Source organism: Mastigoproctus giganteus, chromosome 5 (assembly GCF_048544385.1).
Source record: "Mastigoproctus giganteus isolate SK-2022 chromosome 5, ASM4854438v1, whole genome shotgun sequence".
Taxonomy (NCBI): Eukaryota; Metazoa; Arthropoda; class Arachnida; order Uropygi; family Thelyphonidae; genus Mastigoproctus; species Mastigoproctus giganteus.
In genome coordinates, this window is record NC_143579.1 from 68,166,212 (window position 1) to 68,185,908 (window position 19,697).

The 19,697-nt window shown below is 38.5% G+C and overlaps 1 protein-coding gene across 2 annotated transcripts in view; it reads right to left on the minus strand.

The window, feature by feature from the left end:
* Positions 1-19,697, minus strand: part of LOC150085466 (nucleolar transcription factor 1-A-like) — a 451,866-nt gene that overhangs the window by 94,071 nt on the left and 338,098 nt on the right. For both annotated transcript variants that reach the window (XM_090374048.1, XM_090374049.1), the window contains exon 15: positions 13,659-13,787. In XM_090374048.1, coding sequence (XP_090230174.1) covers positions 13,659-13,787 — 129 coding nt within the window. The remainder of the gene's footprint in view (positions 1-13,658; positions 13,788-19,697) is intronic.

Sequence of the window (19,697 nt, forward strand, 5' to 3'; positions counted from 1 at the left end):
ATCTGATAGGTGTATAAAGCCTTGAATGGTTTGAGCATGCTCACTGCTGATGGAATTCTTCCTCTTGCTCAGAATAATCATTTGAGAGGGCATAAATTCAAATTGAGGAAAGAAAGATGTACGATAGATGTGCAGAAGTTTGCCTTTAGCCAGCTGGTGGTTGGTTGGTTGGTTGGTGGAACAGAGTTCTATCCTTTGTTGTCAAAGTTGATAGCCTAAATAAATTTAAAACTGAGCTGGACAGGTACTTGGAAAGAATGGAGGAGTGAAATGGGAGCGTGTTTTTTTTTTTTTTTTTTTTGCTGATGCTGCATAAGCTTGCTTTCTTGCTTCATATGCCTCTACTAATGCTAAGTCAGGATACTGTATAAAAAACACCTGATACTGAGCTCCGTTCAGTGTTACTCTTGTTCTTCACATGGGAAAGGCAGTGGACTTAATGAGTTTGACAAAGGCCAAATTGTAATGGACAGATGACTGGGTCAGAGCATATCCGAAACGGCATGGCTGGTGGGGTGCTCACGGTCAGCCGTGGTTAGTACCTACCGAAAGTGGTCCGAGGAGGGGGAACCCACGAACCTCTGGCGAGTTATTGGACGACCTCGGCTCATCAATGCTTGAGGTGAACAAAGGCTCTCCCGGGTGGTACGTGGCAACAGAAGGGAACTGTGGTGCAACTCGCCGGTAATTGGAATTCTGGTGATGGGAGTAATGTGTAACAACACACACACACACACACACACACACACACACACACACACACAGTACATTGAACCTTGCTGAAAATGGGGCTGCGTAGCCACAGGCTGCTCCGAGTGCCCATGCTGACCACAGTTCACTAACAACAGCACCTACAATGGGCATGCAAACATCGAAACTGGACCTTGAGTGATTGGAAGAAGGTCATCTGGTCCGATGAATCATGTTTCCTGTTGCACCATGTGGACGGGTCCGGTACATGTGCGCTGTTTACCTGGGGAAGTGGTTGCACCTGGATGCACCGTAGGATGAGAACTAGCCGGTGGTATCATGCTTTGGACAATGTTCTCCTGGGATACACTGGGTCCAGTCATCCACGTTCCAAGCACTCTTATGTCTACCACCTACCTAAATATTATTGCTGACCAGATACATCCTTTTGTGGCAATGGTCTTCCCCTTTGGCAGTGCCATCTTTCAGAAGGATAATCTGCCATGCCACACTGCCTGGATTGTTTGAGACTGGTTCATGGAACATGAACCAGTCTCATGATTAACACTTCCAGGTATTGCTCTGGCCTCGAAATTCCCCAGACATCAATCCCATTGAGCATCTGTGGTTTGTGTTGGGACAGCAACTCCGATCTGCGGCGTCTCAACCACGGACCTTACAGGAGTTAAAGGACCTGCTGGTTACGTGTTGGTACCAGATACCACAAGACACATTTATCGTGTAGCGTTAATGCCTCACCGGGTACAAGCTGTTTTGGCTGCACGTGGAGGACCAACATAATATTAGGTAGGTGGTCATAATGTTTTGGCTCATCGGTGTATACATGATTTTCTAGGTTCTTTTCCAAATTAAGAATTTAATTTTCTCTCAACTATATCTTTCATACACCAATATCAATATTTTGCCAATCTGAAGATTAAATTTAGGGTGCATTTAATGAAGGAGAAATAAAACTTTCAGGCACATTAAGATTTTAGCATGGATTAACAATGACTGACAATGAAAAAAAAAAAATATATATCTTAAGCATTTGAAAGTAACCTATTATAAAGTATTCCTTCAATTTAAACTATTATAAATGATCCTCACAACAATCAACTGTGCATAATTGTTCAAAATTACTTGGTACTTGTCTATTATCCTCCTACCAGAGTAAGTTAGTTAGTTAGCAAATTATTTAGTAAGTAAGTTAGAGTAAGTTATATTATAACCAGTGTATATTTATAATATCAATAAATATATGTTAAGTTAGACTTATTTGTAAATTAATACTGGCAGGAGGTACTCTAAACTTTAATAAAACAAAATATATAAGGAACAAAGCAAGCTACATACAGAAAATTATAATATAATATAATAACTGATATAGTAAAATAGAATCCTAAGAACTGATGAAATAAAATTAGATCATCATCGTCATCATGAACTTGGGCAGGCTTAGGTCTTTTAAGACCTGTTCCATTGTAGTTCTTGGAGGTGGCCTTGATCTAGCTTCCCATATTAGAATTTGCTGTTGATAACATCATCAGTTGGTCCCACTGTATAGAATTTAAAAAGCCTGAGACCACTGTAGTCACCTGTACAAAAGCAAAAACCCTTCCCTTTACCCCTAACAGTAGTCACATCTTTAAGGAAAACTCCCACAACAGTACTGTGATCACTATCACCTAGTGGTTTCATTATCTGAAAATTCTTAATGCATGAATAATCACTGCTGATAACCAGATCAAGAGTATTACCCTCTCTCTGGTTGCCTCTCTAATGTGTGGCTGTAGAAAACAATCATCCAATAAATCCACAAAAATCTTGCTAGTGTGCCAGTGACCAACCCACAAGTTCCAGTCAATATCTTGGATGTTAAAATCTTCCATTAAAAGACAATCCGATTTACTGGCCCACTGTATTTCTCTGTACAGTTGTATGTTGTACTCATCAGAGTCATTAGGCCAATAACACACTCTCATTTTTGCTTTCACAGTGCTTATATCACACCAAACTGACTCAACATTGCACTAGCCATCTATGTCTACTGGATGCACTTCCTTAGATTTTGTGTTTCTTAACTAACAGCACAATCCCCTTCCTATCCTGTCTATCCTTCCTGTACACATTGTACTCACCAAATTCCAATTCTGCACTGCTTATATCTGTGTGGCACCATGTCTCTGATATCTCAATAATATGCACCTTTGATGTCTTGGCCAGCACTTCAAACTCATCAACTTTATTTACTATACTCCTAGTATTGGTGTACATGATGCAAGTTGTTGTTGTTGTTTTGGTTTTTTGGCACAAGGGCCTCCTGGGCCATATTGTGCCTTTTCTTTATTAACTTATGACTGAGTTATTAATATAATTGTTGTCAGAGGCCATTATATACATTTATGCTCTTCAAGTATCTAAACAGTGCTTCAAAATTTGCATTATTTCCCAGTATGTGTTGTAAATTTAAAGGTTCCAACAGATTGGATTCAGAATAAAAAGTGGATTTCCGGTTACTTGAATAATTAGGGCATTCTATTAGAATATGTTTGATTGTTAGCTGAGTCTGACAGAATGAACATTTAGGTGGGTTTTCTCCCATAAGCAAGAACAAATGAGTTGTATATGAGTGTCCAATACGGAGTCTTGCCAAGATCACTTCTTCACGTCTGCTTTTCCTGAAACTAGAAGTCCACAACTGAGGTTCTTTTTTAATCTGAAACAGTTTATTATTTACTTGTGTTTGCCACAGATTAGTCCATTGAAGCCTACATGCTGTTTTAATAGTGGATTTATAATCAATGTGTGGGACTTTCAGATGATAGAGTGATCTATTTGTACGATGTTTAGCAGCATGATCTGCACTTTCATTACCTGGGATGCCGACATGCCCAGGTATCCAGCAGAAGGTAACCAACTGTTTGGATGTTTGATATTGGTATAATTGAGACCGTATCTGTTTCAGAATGGGATGTTGGGAAGAAGTAGTAGATTGAATGGCAGTGACGACACTTAAGGAGTCGGTGTATATAAGAGCTTTTCTGATTTGCTGTTTGGTTATATTATCTAGAGCTAGTTTTATTGCATACAGTTCTGCGGTATAGATACTGCATTCTATAGGAAGAGACACAGCTATTGAAAAAGCAGAAGAGATTGCTGCAGCACCTACAGCTTCATCTGTTTTGGAGCCATCTGTATATATGTGAAATTTCTCTGCGTTTTCTAAGGCGTGGGCTTTATGCAGCTGCTGGAAGTTGTTGTTTGGAAAGGAGCCTTTTCTCCATCTCAGAAAGTAATTATCACAGAGCGGTGAGTAACGAGACCAGGGTTGTTCAGGAGGAGCTACGTCTTCAAGGATATGCTGGAAGTTAATATTCCAACTGAGCATCAGTTCTTGCAATCTAATACCCGCAGGGCGGTTTTCATTAGGTTTATTACGATATAGCATTTCATACTGAGGGTTAAACAGGTATTCCCAGCAAGGATGAGATGGAATACTTTTTATTTTTGCAGCATAGCTACATAGTAAGGATTTTCGTCTAAGGTGTAATGGCGGTTCATTTGCGTCAATATACAGGCTATGGACTGGAGATGTCCTGAAGGCACCTGTGGCTATCCTTAGGGCACTATGTTGGACAGTATTTAGACGTAGCAAGGAATTGTTTCTTGCAGAGTCATAGACAGGTGACCCGTAATCTAAGCGGGACCGGATAAAACTTTTATAAAGATGTGTGAGGGAGTGTCTATCAGCACCCCAGGAGTTAGATGACACAGCTCTTAAGATGTTTAATTTCTTTTGACAGGCCGTTCTAAGGTAGGCTACGTGATTGGAAAAATTAAGTTTACTGTCTAGATATAAACCCAATAAACGAAAATTGTTGGTAAGAGGAATCCGATTGTTTTTTAAATATATTTCAGGATCTGGATGTAATTTTCGTATTTTACAGAAATGAATTGCAGTCGATTTATTTTCTGCTAATGAATAGCCATTTCGTTGCGCCCACAATTCTATTCTGGCTATGGACATTTGAAGTTGCCTTTCAATGGAAATCATGGTTTGTGACTGGCAAGAGATAATCAGGTCATCGGCAAACATGTATGATTCAACTGTTTTTGGTATGTCTTGTGTTATATTTGTAATTCTTATTGTGAATAGTGTTGCACTCAAGATGGAACCCTGCGGTACACCCTCCTCTTGTTCAAATGATTTGGATATAGCGTTCCTATATCTGACCTGAAAAGATCTGTAGTGTAGGAAATTTTGTATAAATTGTGGTAACTGCCCCCTCAGACCGAATGATCGAAGATCCTGAAGGATACCATATCGCCAAGTGGTATCAAACGCTTTCTCAATATCGAGATTGACCATAACCAGATGTTGTCTCTTGATGAAAGCATTGCGGATATTTGTTTCTGCTTTAATCATCACATCTAAGGTTGAGTGGTTTTTCCGAAAACCATACTGATTTCGGTTTAGCAGATTGTTTGTTTCCAGAAGCCACGTTAACCGCCTGTGCACCATTTTTTCTAAGACTTTGCCTAAACAGCTAGTCAGCGATATCGGCCTGTAATTATTCGGTATGGTATGATCCTTACCTGGCTTAGGAAAGGCTAGTACAATTGAGTGACGCCATGAGTGTGGATAAGTATTTTCTAAATAAATTCGATTGTAGAATTTCAATAGGGAACTTATTGCTTTATTATTTAACTTTTTTAACATTATATAGCATACTCCGTCCGGGCCGGCAGCAGTACTTGATGTTTTGTTTAGAGACTCAAAAAGTTCCTTTAACGTGAATGGCTGATTGTACGGCTGAGATGCCTTAGTATAAAAATTTATTTTATGTTGTTCTGCAGATGCCTTAATTTTTTGGAAGGTTTGACTGTATGTGGACACTGCTGATATACTGGCGAAAGACTCAGCTAATGCGTTTGCTATTTCTTTTGGATCAGACAATTCTTGCCCTTTCCAGTTCAGGATTGAGGCTGGAGACTGCACAAATTTACCGTTTAGTGCTTGAATTTTCTTCCAGACAAGTCTGCTGTCCGTATCCTTGTTTATGGTGGAAGCAAAGTCTATCCAGGCATCTTTCTTTGCTTTTCTTCTTTTTTGGCGGAAATTGGCCTTGAGTTTTTTAAAGTTAATAAAATTAGCAGTTGTAGGAAATTTTCTGAAGAGATTCCAAGCTCGATTTTTTGTCTGTTTAGCATTTGTGCATTCCTGATTCCACCAGTAGTGTCTCTGTCTGCGTTTCCCAGGTAAAGATTTTGGTATTGCAGAATTCGCAGCTTGTAATATTTGATTTGTTATATGATCGTTGACACTATCTATGGGCTGAGACTGGATTATCTCATCATCAAACTGGATTAGGGAGGAAAATTTATGCCAGTTTGCCCTATAGAATTTCCACGTGGATCGCTGCAATGGAGATAAGTTTACTTGTGTTTGAATACTGCAAAGAATCGGTAAGTGATCACTGTTTAGCGGGTTATCAAGAACTGACCACCCCATATTGGCATAAATGGAGGGAGAGCAGATTGAAAGGTCTATTGCAGTCATGGATCCTGTAGTAAAATGGACATATGTGGGTTCACCAGTGTTTAACAGAGTAAGGTTATGAGTATCAAGCAGCAATTCTATTATTTTACCCCTTTTGTCAATTTTTGGCGATCCCCATAGAGGATGATGAGCATTAAAGTCACCCAGTAAGCAGAAAGGAGATGGCAGCTGATCTACTAGCTTTTCTAAATCATCTGAGGAGAAAGCAAAATTAGGAGGGAGATATATAGAGGCTATTGTAATGGTGATACCAATTTCAATGCGCACTGCCACTACTTCAAAAGGAGTTTGGAGGGATACATGCTTGGATGGAATGTTATTTCTGACAATGATAGCCACCCCTCCATGAGCTGGCGTGTCAATGCTCCTATCTCGTCTAAAAATGGTATAATTTTTGACGGAAGGGCACACTCGTGAATTTAGAAGGGTTTCCTGTAAGGCTATGCCAGCTGGTTCATACCGATCGATTAGATCCTGTAAATCATCTTTTGAATTTCGAAATCCTCTGCAATTCCACTGAAGGATTTTTTCCATTATGTGGTTTTTTGTGTTGTTTTCGATTCTGACTGTTTTTTAGTTGCAGCTTGCTTGTATCGATCAATTTTTGCTTTGTCTTTCCTGGGAAAAACGGGTCGGATCACATCCATCTCATCACTTGCATGTAGTTCTAAAATTGTATCTTCTGCTTCGTTATGTTCATCAATGTCCATTCCGGTGGTGGATGTTTGCGGTTTTTTGGTTTCTGTTACTTTTGGTTTTATTGTTGAGGAGGCCTCCGTTGGTATGGTGATTGGGGTATTATTGGACTGTTCACTTGTTTTTTGTGTAGGACATTGTTTTGAAACAGAAAGCAACGAACGTGCCCAGTTCGCAATTGATATATTTGGAGGAATCGATACTTCAGTTTGGATCCCTACAGACTGTGAAGATTGAGTTGCTGCGGCATATGTTTGCTTTGTCTCTGTTTTGATTATCTGTCTTCTTGCCTCTGAGTATGTCACTTTGTTCTCTACTTTATATTTTTGAATTTTTTTTCCTTGCTTCCATAATTCACATGTTTTTGAGAAAGCTGGGTGGTTACCCTTACAATTTGGACAATGCGGAGTGGTAGTGGCACAATCAGATTGGTTATGGTCTTTTGACCCGCAGATGGGACATACTGCCTCACCTCGACATGCAGTCTGGGAGTGTCCATATTTTTGGCATTTGTAGCACCTGATGGGATTCGGAATGTATGGTCGGACACGGCAATGCAGGTAGCCTGCTTTCACAGATGTTGGCAAGTTAGGAGTGCTAAAGGTAAGAATTATGCTTCTTGTTGGAACGAGTGTACCGTCTTTTCGGGTCATGATTCTCCTTGCTTGGATGACTTTTTGATCGTGTAATTCTTGGACAATTTCCTCCTCTGATACAAGTAATAAGTCCCATTCTGTTACTACTCCCTTTGAGGAGTTTAAGGTGGCATGGGGAGTAACTTTTATTTGGTGTCCTCCAAAAGTTGTGAGCTTTAATAGCTTTACAGAATGTTGAGGTTGAGATGTTTCTATTAGAAGATCACCTGATTGAAGTCGCCGTACTGATTTAGGTGAACCAGCAGCAGACTCCATGCATTTCTGCACTAGAAAAGGTGATAATTTGCTCAGGGGCTGATCTGATAGAGAGTGAAAGATGAGGAAGGCTGGTATCTCCTCTTTAGGTGTTGTTTTCAACCTCTTTGCTTGAGAATAGTCATTTTCATTGTCACTTTTATTTGCTAGTCTTGAGCTCGATGGCTCTAAAGGTGGAAATGAACTGTTTTCCATCTTTGCTCCTTTCAGCCCTGGGAGAGTGGATTTCTTCTCCCAGGTTACCGGCCCCGCCACGGGGAGGCAGGAGCAGTGCCGCTAGAGTGACCAAGCGGTATAAGGGTTAGTACGTTAGTTTAAAAAGAAAAAAGAAAGGTGGATTTCCTTTCTTAAAACTTGCTTACAATTTGTAAGACTAAGTTATTAATTAAAGACAATGTAAAAAACTTTTTAAACTAAATAAGAACTTTGGCTCTGAGTAAACGCTTTATGAATCACTCTGAAATTCGCTTGATCACTATAACGCTTGGCACCCGGGGCCCTGATGCAAGTATACATGCATGTATTCTTACTCTTAGTTATCTTAACACAACCCATGTATTTACTCATACATGATGACTCCAGCAGTCCTTGAAATCACCATTACCTCACCTTTCCAGGCTGCTTCTTATTCCGATAGAAACAGTGTAAGAATCACTTTGACCTCTGCCTGAGGCTACTGTTAATCTATTAGCATGTGAATCCTTCAAGCTAGCAGTTTTCTAACCCACCTAACACTGCCTCAAAAGCATCAGCAAATATTCTTGCACCCTTTCTGTATCCCATCCCTGTAGAAACAATCTTTCCTGTTAACAAGCACAGACCACTGTGAGAAATATTCTACCCCACAAGCCTTGCACAATCTCTCCATGGCCAAATCGATTGACAAGGTTCTGATCATATACTCCCTCCTATAGTGTCTGGGCAGAATTGCAGACATTCAAATTTTTACCCTAAATGTCAACTTTTTTTCAACATTGACCTTTACTTGTTAAGTAAGTCCGCAGATCCCCTACTCTTAATGTCATTAATGAAGTATAGAACATAGTGTGAATGTTTTCTCTGATACTAAAATCAATTAACTCTAATAAATTAATGAATCCAATTTCATTTACATGATTGATGTTTTACATGAGTTCTTAAACACAGAAGACACATATTTGCTTTCACTTTTATTGCAGGTAAAAAAAAAAAACCTTTCATTTTGCTTGACACTGATCTAGCAGAAACATTGTCATCCACCTGAAGAACCTTCCCAAATTCTCCAAGAAAATCTATACACTCCTTCAAAGTAAATCTATCTTGCCAGATTCATTTACTAGACCATCTTTTTCAATATTCTCACCAAAGCCATGTTTTGCGAAGCTATTTATTGTTACACTTGTTGCAATATTGTCCAAAAAAATAACATTATGAATACCCCACTTTGCTGCAAATTGTTCCCTCCCATGTTGCAGATCAAATACTTTATCAAGCTGGGTTTATATGTTCTCTTCTAGCTAATCCACTTGTTACATAAAAGTGTTGGTAGTGGAAGGTATGTTCTTCAGCTTAAGTGTCTCAGCAGAATGTGTTGAACAGTGAGTTACAATCAGTGTTCTTTCTGCTCTCAAGGCTGAAAAATTGATTGCAAGCAGAGTGCATCTACTGACCTCATAAGAACATGGAAAATTTCCCAATCACAAATGGGTGCAGTAGGGCCATCTGCTTCACAGTATAACAGAATAGTAATGGTTTCTTCACTTCATTTTCCGCCACTACAAGATTCTTTGAATATCAAGTGGTTTTTTTATAAATAAATTAAAGTTTATTGATTAGGACTAAATACTGGGGTTTGTATTAGCCAAACAAGGATAAAACCAGACTTTTCTGTGCAATATATATTAACTCAATTTTTACTAAAAGAATATGTTATGTAGAAAAGCCTGTCCTTTAGCAAGGGTTTGATATATGCTTCGTATAAACAAGCATTTTGCATAAACCAAGTTTGTGTTAATGCAAATTTACCGTATAAGGCAATATTTAAGATGCATCACGAGTACTGCATATAAGTCTGGAAACCTCATTTTAAAAAGGAATGATTAGTCAGGGGCACAAAAGGGATACTTTTACCAAGAAAGACTCACATATTGTAAATTTCAGTGTGTGTGGAAACTAGACACCTGTGAGGAGATGTGAATGAAGTGTTTTAAGTGTTAAACAGATTGAGTCAACTAAATGCTGATGGTATCCTTACTCTTTCTTGGATGATCCATATAAGGAATAATTAATAGCCAACAGAGCAGCAATGGCTCAATACGTTCTACTTATTTTTTAGTTTAGAAATGGAAGATTTATCTCTATGATGTCTTGTAGAACACTTCAGTGCTGATACTCTCCGTAGTTGAATAATTATACAAATAGATTACATGTATTCCGCTCCTTCGTAGACAAGATCAGCGATCCAATGCACCCTGGAATCGGAGACTCGTGGACCCCAAAACACATCAAATCACTGCCCAAATCTTTGAGCGAGAGAATACAAAACATCTGTATTTTAAAAATTATTTGGTCTCAAATCATTTAAGTTGTTTTTAAAATACGGATGTTTTGTAGGAATAATAAATTTAAATTGAAAAATGGTAAGGATGGTTTCAGAACAGATGTGTAAAAATTTGCTTTCAGCAAAAGAATAACTGCCAAATGGGGGAAACTTCCATAGGTAGTTTGGATACATTTAAGGAAAAACTGGACATATTATTAGAGAAGATGGATTTTTTTTTTTTTTTTTTTTATGCCGAAGCTTCCAAACATAAGTTTTTATGATTCCAATTTTGTTTGCATTTGAGTGAGATCACTGGCCAATAATAATATTAATGTCTACCCAGGATGGTGCCATCTGGAAAACTGACCATTTCCAAATAACTTCAGCAGATGGTGCCACATGGGCATTCAGGTGTTGCCAAAAGACTGATCAATAATCTTAACAGAATTTGCCAATTTTTTTTAACATAACACACATTTATACTGGTTTTGTAGTTTTCATTTGAATGATGTTTGAAACTATTATACACTTTGAGAGTTTGAATTAAAAATTCTAGAGGAAGAAAGAGATCTGGAGAATATGGTCGATCAGAAGTGGAAAACAAGAAGAAAGGTGGAAAAGGGAAGAAGTTGTAAGGAGGTACCATTGCATCCTGTCAATGATTTATAGAACAATTACTTGTAGAGGTAGGAAAGTTATAATTCCACTTTATAAGGCAACTGTAAGACTGTGGAAAAAAAAATATGAGCTTCTTGAAAGGTCTATAATAAGCACAACTTGCCTACCCTTATAATCTTTCCTATCATGTCCGGCAGAAATGCAGATACTAGAGCATTTTACCACATAATGTGGTATTTTTCCAGCATCACCTTATATTTAACGACTAAGTCATGTTTGTTAATGATTTAACTTGTTAGTTCCCACATGGATAATCGCATGCCCATTTGTTTCCTTAAGAACTAATTTGTTACAGAATTCTGTTTGTTACAGAATCAATTTTTGCACCTGGCAGACATACTTTAGTTTTGTTTCTTCTGTCTTGATTATAGAATATATTCAATCTTCTAGCAAGACCAACACCTGTGGAATCGGATTGTTCTGCACTAGATGATCTAGTTGTGGGTCAAGGAGAGTGCCAACTGGTATAGAATTAGGCATTAGAATCTCTGTTGAGTCCCCAGTTTGATTTTGTTTTGGGACATCAACTCATTTCTTCAGAGATTCAATCTCCTAACAGTACACAGAATTTAATTTCATATTATCACACTCTCCACATATGGCACAGAAATGATGCATCATCAGCTACAGAAAGTTGTATACAGGGTGATTCACTACCAGTATGATAAACTTGCAGGAGGTGTAGGGGGCACAAAGACGAATCGGAATCACATAGCATTGCAGGGTCCGAAATGCCTTCATCATGCGGTAGAGGACGTTGAACGGGAGGTCGCGTGAACAGCGATCCCGCTGGAAGTCAGCATTTGCGAACCGTTTCTGTTGAAGAAACCAAGTAGCAAAAGTCCTCTGGAGTGGATAATCTGCAGGTTCCAATGATTGGACGCGTTGCAGATGGTATGAACTCATTTGGCTTGTTGACAGTATCCTCCATACAGTGGATTGGGAAATACCCAATCGTTGACCTATCGCTCGAGTACTCGTACTCGGATTGCCTTCTGCAAGACGTAGGACATTCTCCTCATTGTCTGGCATCCTCGTCGTTCGCTCTTGATTCATGGTACCTCTCGTGAAACAACCAGCCTCACGTAACCTTCTGTGCACACGTGCGAAAATCGTATGATGAGGAGCATGCCTGTGCCGGAAACGTTCCTGGTACAAGGGCAGAGCGGCTTGCCCGTTATAGTCCGCAGCTCCATATGCGAGGTGCATGTTGGCCAGTTCAACGTTTGAATACTCGTCCATCCTACTGCCTCGGGAACCGGTTCGCAAATGCTGACTTCCAGGGGGATCGCTGTTCATGCGACCTCCCGTTCAACGTCCTCTACCGCATGACGAAGGCATTTCGGACCCTGCAATGCTATGTGATTCCGATTCGTCTTTGTGCCCCCTACACTCTTCTGCAAGTTTCTCCTGTAGCACTGGTAGTGAATCACCCTGTATGTGAGAGTGAGTATAAGCAAGAAGGCTTAGCTCACAGGCAAATCTCACTAACAACTTTCTCAACCAGTCATGACAATCTGAAACACATGTGTACTTTTTCTAATCGAAACCATATATGCCTTTAAATAAAAATTTAAGTAAAAAAATATTAAAATATAGCCTAATGATTTATACTTGAAACTGTTCCACTTAAAAATTAAACTGTAACTACACCATACTGAATAAAATCAAAATTTAATATTGTTAAGCTAGTTACACACACATGCATGAGTTGCTTACCTTTGAAATCTTTAACTGCAACTGCTACCCCAATACTAATACACCTAAAATATACTCAATACAATACTAATAATAACATGATGACATACTTTTAGAAATATTATTATCTTGGCAGAGATTTTCAAGCACCTGGTTAATCAACAGTGGCAATCCTTTAAAATGATTTAGACTACCAGAGCAATCCCGGGGGCTCACATCTGGTGAGTATGGGCTTGGCACACCCAGGGTCCTGAGCTGGATACCATCATTCTTCTCTTTCTTGGTTATTCCTTTTGACTCTCTCTCTCTCTCTCTCTCTCTCTCTCTCTCTCAGGGTAACTCGGGAATTTTTTTGGCTGGTGCAGCATAAGCTTCAAGCTTCCTTTATACTGATGGAAAAAGAAGGCATTAACTAGATTCTCCAATTTTTAAACACACACACACACACACATCCCTCATTTAGCCTTCCAACACCCATTGAAGTGCCTTAAAAATATTAGGTCATCACTTCGTTTAAGTTCCAGCCCAATTATAGATAAATAAAATTTCTTTGATTTCAATATATTTATTCCTTTTATATGTTTATTAAAAATGTATTAAACCATTTGAAATATATGATTATATTAATTCATTTGAAAATGATGCATAAATAATCATTATTTTAAAACAGAGGTATAATTTTTTATGTAGTACATGACTTCTAGCATAATCCTCAGCAATACATCTTATGGCAAGAAATGACCATTGCCCATACTAATTTCTTTAGTCTCATGATTAGGATGATCCATTTAATTAAATTTTCACAAACCAAGAATATTTTTGTCTGCAAATTTATAAAAAATAAATAAAATGTTATAAATTCAGTTTATTATAAATATGTTATTTAAGAAGAAAATGCTACCTTTGTATGTACTTGCTTATTTGGGGCTTGTGCTTTGCTAGCTTTTACTGTTACTGCTTTTGTATTAGCTTTGTTCTTCGACCTGTTTTTTAATTTTTCATAATCTTTTAGTTCTTCTGGGCCAAGACTCTATTAAGGAAAAAAAAAAAAAACTAGGTTCATTTGTCACACATCAACACACAAAATAAAATAAAAAACAAAAAAAACCCTCACAAACCTGATCTGTTGAAAGTTCATAATTAAGGAGAATGGTTTAGGAAGGAAAAAACTATTGTTGTCTGGAGGTAACATGCAAAATATGTCATGGGTTCCCAATTGCTTTTTATAGGATGATACTATGTGAACATATGATTATGCCCAAGTCTGATTATCAATAATTAAGCAATATACCTAAATATTATAAGAGTGAATGATTGCACATTTTTGGTATCAATAAAAGTTAGAAATAAACATTAGAAATAAATGGGAAATTTTTTTGTCACTCCAACTACAATGTTGATTTTTTTTTTTTTTTAATCTTTTTTTTTTTTTTTTTTTTTTCTTTTTGAAATTGAAAATTTCTATACATGATGCTTGCCCAGCACTCTGATTAGAAAAAAAGATACTTTTTTGTGCAAAAAAGGGCAACAGAGCAGCAGAGCAGAGCAGAGCAGAGCAGAGCAGAGCAGAGCAGAAGTCAGCAATGGAAAATGTTGCTACAGCTGCTCCCACATGGGATGGGATACACTTAAATAGAAAGGGTGCAAGAATATTTGCTGATGCTATCGAGGCAGTGTTAGGTGGGTCGGAAAACTGCTAGTTTGGGGGGATACAAAGACTAATAGTTTAACAGTAACCGCAGGCAGAGGTGAAGGTGATTCTTGCACAACTTCTATTAGAATAAGAAGCGACCTGGAGCGAGGAGTGTTGGGGGTTTCAGGGACGGATGGTAGTCATCATGGAATAGTTGGGTATATGGGATGTGTTAGGGTAACAAGGAATAGGCATAGGAGCATGTATACCAATGCTAGAAGTATAGTAAATAAATTTGATGAATTTGAAGTGTTGGTCAAGACATCAAAGGCGGATATTGTTGGGATAGCAGAGACGTGGTGTCACAAAGATATAAGGAATGCAGAACTGGAATTTGGGGAGTACAATGTGTACAGAAAGGATAGACAGGACAGAAAGGGAGGTGGTGTTATGCTGTTAATTAAGAAAAACATAAAATCAAAGGAAGTGCACCCAGTTAATATAGATGAACAGTGCTCTGTTGAGTCAGTTTGGTGTGAGATAAGCACTGCGAAAGGAAAAATAAGGGTAGGAGTGTGTTATAGGCCTAATGACTTGAATGAGTACAATGAACAATTGTACAGAGAAATAGAGTGGGCCAGTAAATCAGAATGTCTTATAATGGGGGATTTTAACTTCCCAGATATTGACTGGAACTTGTGGATTGGTCACTCACACACTAGTCAGACTTTTGTGGATTTATCGGATGATTGTTTTCTGCAGCAGCATGTTCAAGAGGCAACCAGAGAAAGTAACACTCTTGATCTGGTTATCAGCAGTGATCATTCGTGTATTAAGAATTGCAGATAAAGGAACCACTAGGTGGCAGTGATCACAGTGTGCTGAAGTGGGATTTACTCAAAGAGGTAACTACCGTCAGGGGTAAAGGAAAGGGTTTTTGCTTCCGTAAGGGGAGTACAGTGGTCTCAGACAGTTTTTAAATTCTGTACAGTGGGATCAACTGACGATGTTACCAACAGTAAATTCTAAGTGGGAAGCATTCAAGGAATTAATCGTGGAAGCTACTAGACTTTATATACCGATTAAGAAATATCGTTCAAGGTTTAGGCCTAAATGGTTATCAAATGAACTAATGAGACTCTTGACAGAGAAGAAAAATGCATGGGATGCATATAAATTATCAGGTGACGCAGAAGCCTGTGGCAGATATAAGCTAGTCTGTAATCAGGTCACAAAGGAGGTTCGGCAGGCGAAGGCGGATTACGAGAAATCTTTGGCAAAAGATGCTAAGAAAAACAGCAAGGATTTCTTTACTTATATAAACTCTAAAAGGAAGGGGATGAATATGATTGGTCCACTTGACATCGATGGTTCGACTGTTGATGATCCTGCTCAGATAGCAAACAAACTGAATGAGTATTTTGCATCTACATTCACACGTGAGGAATTATTACAGTTTGAAAATGGAAGAAGGTTATCAAATTGTAGCAGTGTGCTAAATGATTTTGTAATAACTGAGAGCAAAAGTGGAGGAGAAATTGTTGAAGTTAAACATAAGAAAGGCACCTGGGGTGGATGGGATCTATCCAGTTATTTTAAAGGAGGCGGCAAAGCAACTAAGCAAACCCTTAGCCATAATTATGAGAGCATCCTTGGACTCAGGGGAGGTTCCCACGGACTGGAGATGTGCAAATGTGTCCCCAATTCACAAAGGTGGATCGAAGGGTGACACGATTAATTACAGACCAGTTAGTTTAACTTCTGTTCCGGGTAAAATAATGGAGTCACTGGTTAAAGATGCATTGCAGGATCATCTAGACAAGACTGCAGCAATAATTCAAACACAGCATGGGTTTGTTAAGGGAAAGTCTTGTCTGACAAATTTGATTGGTTATTATGATGTGGTCACAAAGGAACTGGATGCAAAAAGTAATTTTGATATCATATACTTGGATTTCAGGAAAGCTTTTGACACTGTTGCGCATGGAAGACTGCTGTACAAATTGGAGCAGAATGGTATTAAGGGTAAGTTGCTACAATGGATAAAAGGATGGTTAAGTGGGAGAAGACAGAGGGTGGTAATCAATGGGTGCTGCTCTTCGTGGACTAATGTTATTAGTGGAGTCCCACAGGGTTCGGTGTTGGGTCCACTGTTGTTTTGTGTATTTATCAATGATATTGATGAAGGTATATCAGGCTTAATGTCGAAGTTTGCAGATGGCACAAAGGTTGGCGGGGTTGTTAATGACAGTAATGGCAGTGTGCTACTGCAACAGGATCTAGATAATTTGGGCAGATGGGCTAAGAAGTGGCAACTGAAGTTCAACCTTGACAAATGCAAAGTACTGCATATGGGTAGAAGTAACCCCAGAGAAACGTACCAACTGTGTGGTACTACACTTAAGGTGGTAGAAAATGAAAAAGACCTGGGAGTAATTGTGCAGTCAGATATGAAGTTTTCTGAGCAATGTAGAGAGGCTGCTAGGACAGGTCATGGGGTTTTGTCAATGATATATAGGAATTTTGCTAGCAGGGGAAAAGGAGGTGATTGTCCCTCTGTATAAGGCAATGGTCAGGCCACGCCTTGAGTACTGCGTACAGGTCTGGAGGCCTCATTTTAGGAAGGATGTTGATTTGCTTGAGCGTGTACAGAGAAGAGCAACACGATTGGTGAGGGGAATGAAGGGATTCTCTTACCAAGAGAGGCTTAAGTTCTGCAAATTGCAGTGGCTGGAGACTAGGCACCTGCGTGGTGACCTGATTGAGGTCTATAAGGCCTTGAATGGGTTGAGCACGCTGAATTCTGATGGGATCCTTCCACTTGTTCAGATTACGAACCTACGGGGACATAAGTTCAAATGAAGAAAGGACAAATGTAGAATAGATGTGCGGAAATTTGCCTTTAGCCAGCGGGTGGTTAATTGCTGGAACAAACTTCCATCTGTCGGTGTGGAAGTTGATAGGTTAAATAAATTTAAGGAGGAACTGGACAGGCATTTGGAGGGAATGGTGTGATTTTCTTTTTTATTTTTTGGCTGATGCTGCATAAGCTCCTACACTTGCTTTCCTGCATCATGTGCCACTACTACTACTACATGCAAGCTGAGAGCTGGTTCGAAAAATATTGTTCTTGAAAAAGGGTATTGGTATTGGCTGATTTGATTTTTTACAGCAGACTGGTAAATTAAGCAAGGTGGGCCAAGTCCAAGAGCTGATTTATTATATTAGGTAATCTGTAGGTCACCATATCAAAATGTATATAAATTAAAGGCAGGTAAATGTTAATAAAAAACACAGAAAATGCATATTTGACATTCAGTCAAAAAATGATATCCTGAGCTGGACATCATTGTTCTTTCTTGGATTCCCTTCTACTTCTGACTCTTGTTTTCTCCCTCTCCCTCAGTGTAACTCAGAAATTTTTTTTTTTTTTTTTTTTTTTTTTTTTTGGCTGGTGCAGCAAAAGCTTCAGTCTTTCTTGCATCATATGGCTGATAATAACAATAACAATGTGTATAATGATTAATACGGTATTAGAGTACTCGCACATAAGACTCATATATGGAGTCAAAACAAAACAACTTTCTCACTACAGTTACTGTGCAAGCTAAACTACCATAATTTTATTACAGGCTTAACATTTTCATAAATGTATACAGAGATCTCCAAGATCTACATTTTACAAGGTCATATCAAATAACATGTCAGTATGAAGTATGAACTATCGTCAACTCTCTCCAATATATCTGCCATCTCTTACCTGTTGTCACTCAATAATACTGCTTTCATACATGGCAACACAAAAATAACTTCAAATAACTTTTTATATTTGGCATAATTTGACTATATTCCTAGCCAATTTTTGTAGCTTCCACTTACAAAAAATCTCTCACTAGGAAGATAGCATCCTTCCTTCTTGTCCAGCATTAGGCCTAGTGACCAGTTACAGTCTCGGTCTCTTTCCCCCCCCCCTCTCTGCAGGAGGTCTGCCTCCGTCTCTTTTTCCCTGGGGTTTGTAGTTTAGAATCTCTTTTGGATAGTATCCATCCACCATTCTCTCCACATGCTGGATCCATCAGTTTCTGTATGAGTCAATAAAATTCAGTATTGACGTTGTCTGCAGTCTGACAGGACATCTTGATTTCTTTTCATGTCAAGTCTAGTACAGTCTGTAGTTCCGCATGTGAAGCACATTTCTGCACCAGTTAACCTCCTCCCACCCCTTTTGCTCACTGCCCATGCCTCAGAGCCATAGGTCAGGATAGGTCTGGCGAAGGTGTTATGTTTGTGTCCTCGTTTTCTTATACACCAGATTAGATTTGAAAATATAATTTACAATTTTAGTAATTACCATGTAATCATTTATTTTTTGCTCAATATCTTTTTCTTTTTCATAGTACAGGTGGCATCCTAGGTATTTGAAAGTATTAACTTGTTTAATAATATTGTCAATGCAGATCTTGCTTCTTATTGGATCTCTTCCTTTAAATGCCAGCACTTTTGTCTTTGAAGTTGAAATTTCCATATGAAATGATTCTGCTATTTTGTTTAATGAGAAGGTGGCTTTTTACAATGAGTTCTCATTTTCTTCTATTAGAAAATGGTCATCAGTAAAAAGGCAGTGTGTCCATCCTTGCCTTGTGGCTAATTTCGATGCCTGTCTCGGAGACTTTCCTCCATTCTCTTATAATATGATTTATTAAACATATCGAATAGAAGAGGATCAGCTGACATCCCTGTCGCACCCCTGTATTTATTGTTTCCAATTAAATCCTAATTTTTATAGATATTGAGGATGGCCTCAATCAACTGGTTTGGTATATTGTCTTCTTTTTATATTTCAAATAATTTTTGTTTGGTTCACCGTGTCAAAGGCTTTTTGTAATCTATGAATAAAGAGATGGGTTTCCAAATTAAACCCTCTTCTTTTTAGTATCAGCAACTTGAGTGTGAAGTAAGTGTCAGTGTCAGATCTTCCTCTTTTGTTCTTCTCCAAGGCTGTTTTCGTAGTATTTACAAAGTTTCAGTTTAAAAAGACTTACGTATACTTTATATATCCAGAGTTTAGGAGACTGATTCCTCTGTAGTTATTGCAGTCCTCTGCTCTTGCAGTTATTGTTCCTCTGTAGATATTGTCTTTTTCTGAAAATTGACACGAGCATTTTGCCAGCTATTTGGCGGAGGGTGGCCCACAAAACTCATATTCACCAGTTCAAGTAGTTTAATTTCAAAAATTTTTCCTGAGTATTTGATGAGCACTATGTTAATTCCATCGTCGCCTGGACATTTTTGGTTTTTACTATTTTT